General features: G+C 39.6%; 2 protein-coding genes across 2 annotated transcripts; both read left to right on the top strand.

The window, feature by feature from the left end:
• The first annotated feature begins 6,934 nt into the window (after positions 1-6,934).
• On the top strand, positions 6,935-7,930 carry LOC111066130. The gene is made up of 3 exons (XM_022354580.2): positions 6,935-7,127; positions 7,195-7,652; positions 7,722-7,930. Exons 1-3 carry the CDS (start codon positions 6,990-6,992, stop codon positions 7,816-7,818), a joined length of 693 nt encoding a protein of 230 aa, XP_022210272.2. The 5' UTR covers positions 6,935-6,989; the 3' UTR covers positions 7,819-7,930.
• A 1,591-nt stretch (positions 7,931-9,521) lies between these two features.
• LOC111065608 lies at positions 9,522-10,658 on the top strand. The gene is made up of 3 exons (XM_022353857.2): positions 9,522-9,751; positions 9,838-10,280; positions 10,366-10,658. The coding sequence occupies exons 1-3, from the start codon at positions 9,617-9,619 to the stop codon at positions 10,448-10,450; spliced, it is 663 nt and encodes a 220-aa protein (XP_022209549.2). The 5' UTR covers positions 9,522-9,616; the 3' UTR covers positions 10,451-10,658.
• The last annotated feature ends 1,290 nt before the right edge of the window (positions 10,659-11,948 follow it).

Genomic DNA, 11,948 nt, shown 5'->3' on the forward strand with positions numbered 1-11,948 from the left:
TTAGAGACAAAATTCTATGCTACTAAATTTTTTATTTATATTTTTCTGCTCCTTCATTGCTCACTGGCGACCCCTACTGCCATGTGTTCATTTGTGGTACTACAGCTCTGGAGCCAAGTGGTTTAAAACAAAAGCATAGCTTACTTTTGAGCGGCACACATAAATATGTACAATTTCCATAGCATACTTTTTGGGCGGTGCCAAAAATGCATTGCTGTTAATTTCCACTGCCATTTCAAACAAACAGTACACTGCCACTTAACAGGAACTTAACATAGCAGAATACTCTTTCAACATTTTTTATTTAATAATTTCTTTTATTTTCAGCAAACTGAAATGCATTTAACCAATGCCTTTATGCACACACACACATTTAGAGGCTCGAACAAGACTGTTTAATTATATATGTATATAAACCTAAAACATATTTTACTTATTGCCGAAACAATAATAAATCTTTGTAAATGGAAAACTATCTAGTTGTTAAGGCTTGTGTAAACTATGACTAAAACTGAGCAATCAGCTGAGGAGATTAGAACAAAAAAAAAACACCCATTAGGTATGTCGAGTGAACCATTTTTAGGCGGGCAATCCCTTGCATTCCCCAAAACCCACTTGCTAGGTTGTAACCCCCCCTGTACATAGCAGACGAGAGGCAGAGCTGCCTCCCTGCACAGCAACCGGAATATATGTATAGCCATAAACCATTATCAAATCAAATCCCCCCCTAAACCTAAACCTAAACACCCCTCGCAAGCGTCATGTGTGTGAGAGGAAGCGAAAAATGTTAAATTTTCTTAAATGAGCACAATGCAATGTATCCTAAAAAAAACGTAGTCTATACATACAATACATATACATACCATAACATACATATAGCTTAGAAATGAAAGCCCCTGCCCCACAATGATAATCCTACCCTTCTAAATCGGATAAAATTACGGATACAAAAAACTGTAGCCTAGATTAAGCTTCTTTCAGCCATCTCTGCCATACTACGATATGCAATAATTGCTTTAGATCAAGTTCAAGTCGTTGTGATTTTTGGAAATCCCCTTAAATATAAAGCGTATAGATTCCCCAATAAATAATTAAACTATGTAAATGCAGTAGCACAATCATCCAAAGCGAGTGACAAGAAAAACCCAAAAAATCAGCAGCTTACAGGTCTTAACCCTAAACAAACAAAAAAAAAACAAAAAAAAAGGAAACATATGTATCTAAAACTAGGCATACATACATATACTTTTCAAAAACAAATCAGATGGTAAAACAGCGTTTCAATAGCTTAAACATGGCTATGATTTTTGATTTTAATTAATTTCGTTGATTTATGAAACATTTTTTTTAGTTGAATTTTACATATCAACGATCGTATTTATGTAATATAGCACACCTGGTTTCTAATACTATCAATATCAGTACAAACAAACATCTCTATTAAATACAAATCTTTTATCCATCAGAAATGAAACTTTTTCTCCATCAAATGCCTGTACATACGGATAAGTCAATAACAAAAAACATTTTGCCGTAGCTCTTCCAAAAACACACACATTAATATTATATTAAGCTAAAAATGTTACAAATAAACAACTATAAATTTTAAGTTAGGAAATCAATTGAATGAAATTTAATTGTACATAAATTGTTTTCCTGTTTTATTTCCAAAAAAAAAAAAAATCAAATAGAACCTTTGGACAGCATATCAAAGCCAATGGACTCTAACCATAAGTATTTAAATAATTTTCTACAACCACAACAACAACAAACCGCGTAGACTTTATATTGGAAGTAAGAGATCTTTTCATTTTGTATGCAAAAGAGAGTGGTAAAATTAAAAGTAAAACGATTTAATCGAATTTATAATGTTTAATGGCAGTTAATCGAAGTAAAACAGCAACAACTATATAAATATCAATTCAATTAAAATGAAAATGAAAAATGATTAGCAATTAATTATATGCCCCCGAAAAATAGTTAGTTTATAAATTTTTTTTAATTGTCAAAACCAATTTAACAATTAGTTTCACCTTTTTCTATAAGCCGATATGGATAAATAATTAAAAGAAATGACCGAAAAAACAACTGAATCAAATTATGGAAATATGAAAAATGCTTGCGTTTTTTTTTGTGTGCTGTTTTGTTTTGCTTTTTGGCTTGAGGGCACCCTGTGGTGTGCGGGGAAATTAATTGCGCCTTCCGCAAAGTAGGCAGCAGAGAAACGCAGAAATGCAAGAACCAATTAGCATACTCTCGCATACTCACACTCTTGCACTAATTCTGCAGATAGTTTGCTCATGCGTGTGAAGGGGGTTGGGGGTGGGGGTGGCGTGCAGCTGTGGTGGGGTAATATGTGACGCATTGCCCACATGGAGCAGGAATTAAAAAGTAGAAGATGAAGCAGCAGCAAGAAGAGTATCATGACGGAGGAGCAGCAGCAGCAAAGAAACGAAAATTCTGGGGACAACAGCAGCAGGCAAGGCAGCAGCATCTTAAGTACTGGCTAAACAGCGCAGCAGCAGAAATCCAAATTTATTTGGTAAGATTAATGATACACCTACTGCTGGATATGTTTCATATTTTTTGAACTGATTAAACGTATCTGTTTAATGCTTCTCACTTTGTGGTTTAATCCAAGTATCGTCTTAAATGAAATCCCTTGAAGAGCACAGGCAAAGGCAACCTGCGTGCACTTTAGCTCCCTCCTCGTTTAGTCAGTACTCAAAGTAGCAGTGCCAGCAGAGAAAGAAAGAGCGAGAGAAAGAGAGAGAGTGGGAGAGTGAAAGGCAGCTCAGTGGGCAGAGCACACAGTCATCGGCGGAGGCGTAAATCTGCAGCAAATTAAATATGCGCGCGTGTGTGTCAGAACGGAGACGTCGTGTGTGTGTGTTGTGGGGTGAGCAGCAGCTTGCGTAGGGGCCTAGTGCGGCTGGCGGTAGCTGGGCGTTTGTTTTGGCGCTTGTGCATGCAGTTAATGTGCTTATTTTAAAATTTAAATTGGCTTGCGCAGTGCGCCCTTGAGTAGGAGCCCTCCACAGAACAGAAAGACCGAAAGAGAGAGAGCGGGTAAGGGAAGAGCAAAGGCAGTCATCATTTACATGTGTGTGCATGGCGGTAGGGGAGGGGAGTGTGTGTGTGTTGAGGCTCCAACCAAGATTCACTTAAATAGAAAGTTTGCATTGCGCTTTTTCTTGCTCCTTTTTGTCAGTTACAGGATGCATTGACTGAGAAGGTAAATCTCTGCCCGTAGTTTACTTAATATTTAACAGGTTCATTCTCTCTCGTTGATTCTCTTTCTTGCACAAGTGAAACTGTATCTGGCTGATACATATATGAAGGCCACTGCCTCACCTTCGCTTCAATATACCTTGCTCTACTTCTTGGGCTGGCACTTCTTCCACTCCTTCTTGCACGCTAATTCCCCTCTCTCTCTGTCTTACTTTTTCTTTGGTTTTTGCATAAGGCTCTTGCTGTAATTAACAGTTACTTGCAGTGAGAGCATAGCTCTAGGAGCAGTCAGAGAGAGGGAGAGAGAGAAAGGGAGAGCTAGTGTTCGTGTGTGGAAGTGTGTCAGGGATATGTTTGCATTAAGATAAACAACTTAATTATATTCGCAGTGTGAATGTGGCTGCACTTTTGCTGCGGTTGTAAAAGCAGGCAGCAGGAGAGCGAAAGACACACGGAACGAAAGAGAGAGAGAGAGAGTGAGTGCCACTCAAGTATGTTTGCTGTTAATGAAAGCTTCAAAGCTTTCTTTGAGCTAATTAAATAAAATGGAGAAAGTGCGTGTCGAGCGAGTCTAAGAAGATTTATAATAAATGCGATACAGTAGAGTGAATGCTAAAGGAATAGCGAAAGTGAAGCAGCAAAACTAAAGTACAGTGTGTACTCATTTCAAGGAAACGCAGCCTACGAGGAATGGCTCCAAGCTTGGGAAGATATTTAATGCTGCTGCCCAAAAACAACTGTATTTCAGATGCTCTGAAGATTACAGTGAGATATGTCTCAATAGAACACCCCCAACGCATGGAACATGTGCCGCCACTGGCAAAGTGCCAGTCAATAAGGCAACTAAGGAATAAATGTGCAGAGCATTTACATTGTAAATAATTATATTATATAGTCTTATACACTTTTGTCGGAGATATCGAACCCAGGGCCATGACTATCTTCGACTAATATCACTGTACAAAATTCTATTCAAGTTCCAGTTTTTTTTTTTGCCCCACGCACGTGTCCCACACTTAATAGATAAAAGACATTGAATACAAAGACCACGCAATTGATTTAAATTTAACTCAATTTGTTCATCAAACTTTTCTTACGTTCATCTAAATTTAAACACATTTCATTGGCATAAATCAAAGCTTTCTCATTTTTCATTTGTTGCTTTAAGTAAGTTCGAATTCAGCGAGGCATGGACTATTTTGCTAGTACTTAAATTTTCTAAGAAAACTAACCTCGACAGCAGCGCGGAAATCAAGTGGTTCCACGCTTTTCTTGGAATGCGCAGGCTGACTACTTGCCGTTTAAAAACGCACCCCAAGGCACCGGCACTCATTATTTACGCATTAAATGAGAAATTAATTGGAAAAGCAAATTGTTTGAGCGAAAATCGTGCATAAATTCACACTCAATGGGGTACTGCATCTCGAAACCCGTTTAACATTCGGTTCCATGGATTTTACTGCAAAATAATGATACAGATTTTTTTTATTATAAATGTAGAACTCATCAAATTTTTATTTGCGTAAAAATCATTTTTATACCCGTACTCAAAAAAGAGTTAAGGGGTATATTAGATTTGTGGTAAAAGTGGATGTGTGTAACGCAGAGAAGGAAAATTTTCCGACCCCATAAAGTATATATATTCTTGATCAGCATCAATAGCCGAGTCGATATAGCCATGTCTGTCTGTCCGTCCGTCCGTCCGTCCGTCCGTCTGTCCGTCTGTCCGTCTGTCCGTCTCGATGAGCGCCTGGATCTCAGAGACTATAAGAGCTAGGGCAACCAAATTTGGTTTCCACACTCATGTAATATCACACTGCTACAAGTGTATTTCAGAATTTCGCCCCGCCCCCTTCCGCCCCCACAAAGGACGAAAATCTGTGGCAGCCACAATTTTAAAGATACGATAAAACTAAAAACGCAGTATAGTAGAGAATGCCCATATCTACCAGATTGCCGAATCTGAATCAGATCGGATCATAATTATAGCCAGAATGAAGAAATTAATTTTCAGTTGCTTCCCCTCCCCCTCCTCCAACAAACGACAACGCAACTAATTTTCCTTCTCGCTCGCACAATCTGCCGCGTTCAGTGCGCGAGCAACCCCTAGCGAAGGAGATGTAGAATCTAAATGGTACATGTACAATCTACATGTTAGATGTAGAATAGACATTGTAGATGAGATGTAGATAACAAATGTAGCAAAAAAATGTAAAATATAAATTTTTTTTTTAGTTCTAAAATTCTAAAAAATCATGCTCAAAAATGTATATACTGACTGAGTACGGGTATAAGTAGAGTCGCGTCCCCAGAAGCGACTCACACGTTCCTTCTCGTTTTAAATTATTTTCTATGCCTTGCCAATCTGTCACAAAAAAAATAGAAGCTAAATCTAAACTCTTTACTGCCATGGAGACCCAAAGACCCTAATTAGTTTTTGCGAACTGTTCTGGCACCATTTTGTGTTAATCAAAAGTTTGGGGGGTCACAGCACCTCACCGTCCCACCTGCACCAAAACAACTCGAAAAGTTGTACCTGAGAGTTTTGTACCTGCCAAAAGGCTCCTCGTTTTGTCATTTGTTACAAATTTTCACACATGGTCCAATTAAATTATTTAGACGCACACACACACACACATAGCTCTGCACAAGAGAAAGAGGACTCGAAATAGTTTTAATTAAATAATAGATACATATACCCTTGTAGTATCAACTGTTTTGTTGTTGGGAGGTGTGGGGGGTGTGGCCTTATTTTTTAGTTGCAATTTTAAGGGAAAAGTTTTGCGAGCAAACGAAACGACTCCCAAGACAAAAGCCTATGGCCGAATAACGGTAAATGTGTGTCAACTGTACCAAGGAAAAGTGTCAGCAAAAGTTATCTCTCTCTCTCTCTCGCTCTCTTGTCGACGAGCATCTTTCTCTCTTACTCTTCGCGAGCTTGTAAGACATTTAAAATTAATGTGATATGGAGGTGTTTGAGAGCTTACAAGACACAAGCCTGAAGACAAGTCGAAGACAAGAAGACGTTAACATAACGGCTGAGGACACCCTCTCCCTTGAGACACGCTTTTCAACACTGTTTTAAGAAGTTTAATTTTTAAAACTTGAACTTTAAATTTTTCTTGCAAAAGAAAGTAGTCTTGGAAGTAGGCCATTGAAAACTACTGCACTCAGTTCGAGTCCAGTATTATCCAGCATTTTATGTCCGTGGTTGTCTCACAATGGCTGGCCATCAGTGTTGCAAGAGTATCCCTAATGAGATAGACTAATGAGCGACCTCTGCTCTTTTATTTCCAATGAATTGTTTGCCAATCACTTGAGAGTTGCTGCAATGTGACAGTGGGTCTTATCACTTATCTATTTGGAAAAAAAAAAAAGAAATATGATATCGCAGTCACAAGTTACACAATTATCAGATCAGTGCGCGTGGGAATGGAGAGGTGGGGGTTGGGGGCTAATTGCAGCCACACTTTTCGCGCTGATCGATTCTGATCGAAAACTACTTAGGTCAATGCTAAAAAATGATAAGATCTAACAAATCTTTGTTTTAGCTAACTGTCTGCACATTAACCAACACTGGTGAGTCATGGTGGTTTATCATCGTTTTATCTGAAGGTTTTAAGATATCATTGCACTGATTGATTGATTACAGATTGATTACGTTGCGGGGTAATTACACACTGACATGGCAATCCGCGTTGCGTGGTCACCTCAGTCGCTGAACTGTGGTCAAGTTACGCGCAACATAAGACGCAAAAATGCTGCCAAAGAGTCAAGCTTTGAGTGTGATCTGTCTGCTGCTGGTCGTACTGCTGGGGGATCACACCACAGTAGCTCAAAATGATGTTCTACAGGCCTGCAATTTAAGCACAAGTGTTGCTTTGGAATTGGATAAGGTGAGGAATAGGAATGGGTGCAGGTTATATTTATAGCCTCAAAATAATTCCGCATATCCTTGTGTAGTTTGCTGGCATTTGGTGGGAGGTTGCCCGTCTGCCATCCACCACTTATTTCTGCACTGAGGTTAACTTCACCGTGTTGGATCAGCCCAATGACAATGTGCAGATTGACACAACCTATGGCGTGTCCCCGGACTATCCGTGGGTCAATCAGACGATGAATGCCACCCTCACAGTGCCGAATGAAACCGAGGCACCAGATGGCTACAATTTTACGTACTGGAATCCGCCCAACTACTCCCCCTACACCGTGTTCAAGGTTCTGTATACTGACTACACAGACTTTGCCTTCATCTGCGGCTACACCAATGCCACCGATAATTCGACCTCGTTTGGTGTGATCCTCACCAGGGATCGCACACCGACCACCGATACGCTGAACAAACTGGAGGGCAATGCTTCGATTCGGTTTCCCTTTAACTTCTTGAACGGCAGCATGTCGGCGATCACTCAGGGTGAAACGTATGTATTCGGATCGATTCATCATGTCTAATAATGGATATCTTATGGTCATAGTTTTGTTTTTTCCAGGTGCTATGCCCCCAGCAGTGCCAATCCCCTGACGATGATCTCCGTTTTCTTGTTGGCTGTGACTGGACTTCTGTGGCTGCTGGATGCTCGTCATTGAATATTATTTAAACTCTCGTTTTGTTCAAGTGAAAATATTAGATTATGTGTGATTGGATTGAAGCGTTGTTCAACACTTGATAGACAATAAAGAGCAGCAGAGTGATTCTGAAACTAATCAACATTGATCAAAAATAATTACTCAACACTGATACAAATTAATAAACACTGATCCAAACATAAAACTTAACAAAGAGACTGCTAAAAGCGTTACACAGTACTGAGCAAAGCTGATGAGCACTGCATATCATTACTCTACACTGATAAGCACTGAACACCGATAAATCACTGATCATCGATGATTGCATGCTATCTGGTTACCTGTTTTGTTGGATTTCTCCACTTTCTACACCCTTGCAGAGGGTATTGCCAAAGATGAAACCATTCTTGAGCTTTTATAAATTTCCTCTTCAGCATCAGCAGGCGTAGAAATACAGTAATATCTATTGTCTAGCTGTTCAGTTTCTAGAAAATTTATTAATGCTACTTAACGATCGATCGCTAAGGGTATCAACGGCAACGACGAGCAGAAGCTTCCTGCCTTCCCTTCTTGTTTTCTGCTGTGTTTTCTTCTGTACATTCTGCACACACTGATTGCAATTTATCAAAACAAAACGAACAAAATAGTGTCACTATCTGCTACGGGTTTTTTACGTTTCCAATTTTTTTTTTTTTTATTTCTTCTTCAATTTTATGTCCAACGCTGACTCAGTTCTCTGGGGGCTGTGATAAAAAACAATCACATGTGCGATGCTCTGGGTAGAGACACAAAGGGATGGGGTAGATCGTCAAAAGATTTAGATACAACGTGTGCGACTTCAATTAAATAGAGGTGGGGGCATTGTGTCTGTGTATCTATTGATAAGAAATATAAACTTTTTCCAAAGATGAGTAATGCAAGTAGTCATAGCACAGGACAGGGAAAAACCTGCGCTAGAATATAATTAAAATTTGAATGAATTTTCAAAGTATTTAAGGGGAAATTCTATTGCCATATAGATTTATTTAAATGCAGTAATCGAAAAATGAAATACATTTAGATGATTTTCCATTTCTCCATGAAGCGAATCTGCTAACTATATTTATAATATACATTTTAGTTTCATTCGACACTTTCTTACTATCATGAAATATATACTGAAATAAATATATAATTACATACATATATGTAACTTTTTTAATAATCTTATATTTGATGATGCCACTCCGATCCCATAAATGTAGACGTGATTTTTTTCAAATTCAAACAACTTTCAATTATAAAAAAAAACCATAAAGATATTAACACTTTATAATGGTAAAAAGGTTCAGCCACGCCAATTTGTTGTGTAAATTAGACAATGCATCTATTTATGGCCAAGTTAATAATTTCCACGAAAATCTATTGTGGCCATGTCAATGAGCTTTACGGCTAAGGTTGCGATGGGGGGAAGTTTCAAAAGGTAGGTAGCGCCCCAAAAGAACATGGAAAATCAGCAAACTACCACTGATAGCTCTAAGCCCTTGAGGATTACTCATGCCTCCGTCTGGGGCATGATAACAGGTCTCAGATGTACGTAAATCGGTGACAGAATTGTTTATCTGTATCTGAGTGTGTGTATGTGTGTGTGCACGTTTCTGGGTGCAGAGGTTCGATAATGGGGTGCAAAAAGAGGACAAAAGATACACATGGCTATAAAAGCAAGTTCTGTGTGCGATCCGACCTCAGTTGAACGACGCACTTGCAGCGAAACGAACGGAGTAGAACCGGAGTAATCGATATAACCAGACAGTGAAATATATATATATAGTGTGAGATCATGTGCAAAAGTTTGATGATTTGTATGGCCATCGCGGCGGCAGTCCTTGTGTCTGTGGTGCAGGGACAAACAGTTCCAGCCACTCCCGCATCATGCAGCAGTATTGCCAGCAGTCTGAGTTTCAACAATACTGACGTGAGTGAAAAGACATTAGAGATTTATAGTATAGCCCCAAACGAAAGCTAATGTCTGTTTATTTTCTCTCTCTACCCCTTCCCCAGTTGATGGGTACGTGGCTGGAAGTGGCCCGCAATCCTGCAGCGAATGCGTCCTGCATTCAAATAAGGGCGGAACTGTGGAATAACACCAATCTCCTGGTCAATATCAGCCACTCGAGCAGTGTCTCATCCCTCTACATGGATGTGAACGAGAGCGCCAACATTACGCTGGCCAGCGATGGTGCCGCCTCAACGGCTGGCTACAATGTGACATTCCAAAAGAATGGCGTAAACGAGACGGCCGTCTACACTAAGCTGCTGTCTTTCTCCGATAATTATTTGGTGGGTTGCGCCTACACGGATGCCGCCAATAGCAACACTAGCTATGGATTTATTCTGGCTCGCAGCGCTTACACGGCGGCAGGCATTGCGTCGGCCAACAATAATGCCTCACTGTATTACGCAAACTTCCAAAATAACACCTACGGCAATGTCACGCAGGCTGGGTGAGTAATCGAATCGAATCCCAAAAGATTCCCTAAGATCTGCACAAAAGATCATTCTAATTGATATCGTTTTTATTTCTTTTAGTTGCTACGCCAGCTCTGCCAGTCAGACGCTGCCTTTGATTACTGGCTTTCTGGCTCTGGCCATGGCCCTGATCTTCAAGGCCTAAGGGCACACACACACACACACACAAGCAACCCCCAAAAATCAAATGTAGATTTCGTTTATTATTTGCCATCAAAAAATAAGACACTCCCAAAAAAAAAAAAAAAAAAACCCCCCAACAAAAAAACCTTTGCCTAAGTTATTACGTCAGCTGTTTTATTTAGTTTTTAGTTTACTTTAAAAACTTCCTTCAATAAAAGACCGAACCATAATAGAGGAGCGCTACACCACACACACACGACAAAAAAAAATCTGAAGCTCGATAAAGAATAATGAGGAGAGCTCCCCAATCAGTGCCTTTAATTTGCTTGGAAACTTGTACCCCATCAAATGCGTGATAAGATAATGACAAAAAAAAAACACACACACACTCAAAAATATGAAAAATAGATAACAACAAATTTATGATGACTCTTTGGGTACACATTCCATAGATACATTGCCGTATAGTATCTTTTTGTTGTTTTTTTTTTTTCGTGTTGCCAATTTATGTACAAGCCAGCTCGTAAATCAATCATATGTGCGGCGCTCATATGTTGCCTGTCACCTGATTAACCGATTGACAAATCACTACAGTTTTGCTTTACGATTCCGATTTTGTTTCGTTAATTACTGCTACCCGATGACAGCTTCGGTTATCGCTGGCTTTGTTGGCTTATCTATTGGCTGGCTATTTTTGTTTTATTTACACCCTAATTAGGGTCATTATGTGATAGGATTGCAGTTGAAGTGGTTTACAGGAGGGCCTGCAAACGGCGGTAGCCGTTTTTAAGGGGCCACTAATCATTAGAAAAACTTAATTGAATTTGCGGTAGGACAGCGTTTTGTCGAAGCTTCAAGTGTTTGGTATAAAAAAAGAGAAATTAAATGTCTGATTAGAACAGGTTGCCCGTCACTGGGCAGTATGAGAATAAAACTGGACTGACAGAACGAAGACGGCCTTGCCCTTGGCTAAGTAAAAATTATAGATTCTATAACTATTCATGGTATCATATCGCACTTAACCAAATGTCATCTACATGTCATGTAGGAAAAAAAAAAAAAAATCAACAGCACACAATCCACCAGACACTTAATTGTCAGAGCAAGTCATGAATGGAGAGGTTTTTGGGGCGTGGGAAAGACAACTTCACTAAACATACTGCGGGGGGCAGAGCCAGTCAGTGCTTTTGGGTTTCTTATTCAAGATTTCTGTGATTTGTTTAGCCCTCCCTACTACCCATTCTCAAGTTCCTTTTGGCCAAGACTCAAATCAGATACAAAATCCCCTTCTGTAGCCTGTGGCACTTCTGCTTATACACTTATCGGGGCTTCCAGCTTCTGGGAGCTGTTGCTGATTTCATGTTTATTTATTCTGCTTTCAACCCAATCAGCCCACACACACACACACACATACCGTTCCCAGCAGATACAATATACAATACCGATGCAAACAAAACCCACACTTATGCAAACAGAAGGCCACTAAATCACTGAACACTCTCCCACAACAGTCCTGGCAT

Source organism: Drosophila obscura, unplaced genomic scaffold (genome assembly GCF_018151105.1).
Source record: "Drosophila obscura isolate BZ-5 IFL unplaced genomic scaffold, ASM1815110v1 contig_4, whole genome shotgun sequence".
Taxonomy (NCBI): Eukaryota; Metazoa; Arthropoda; class Insecta; order Diptera; family Drosophilidae; genus Drosophila; species Drosophila obscura.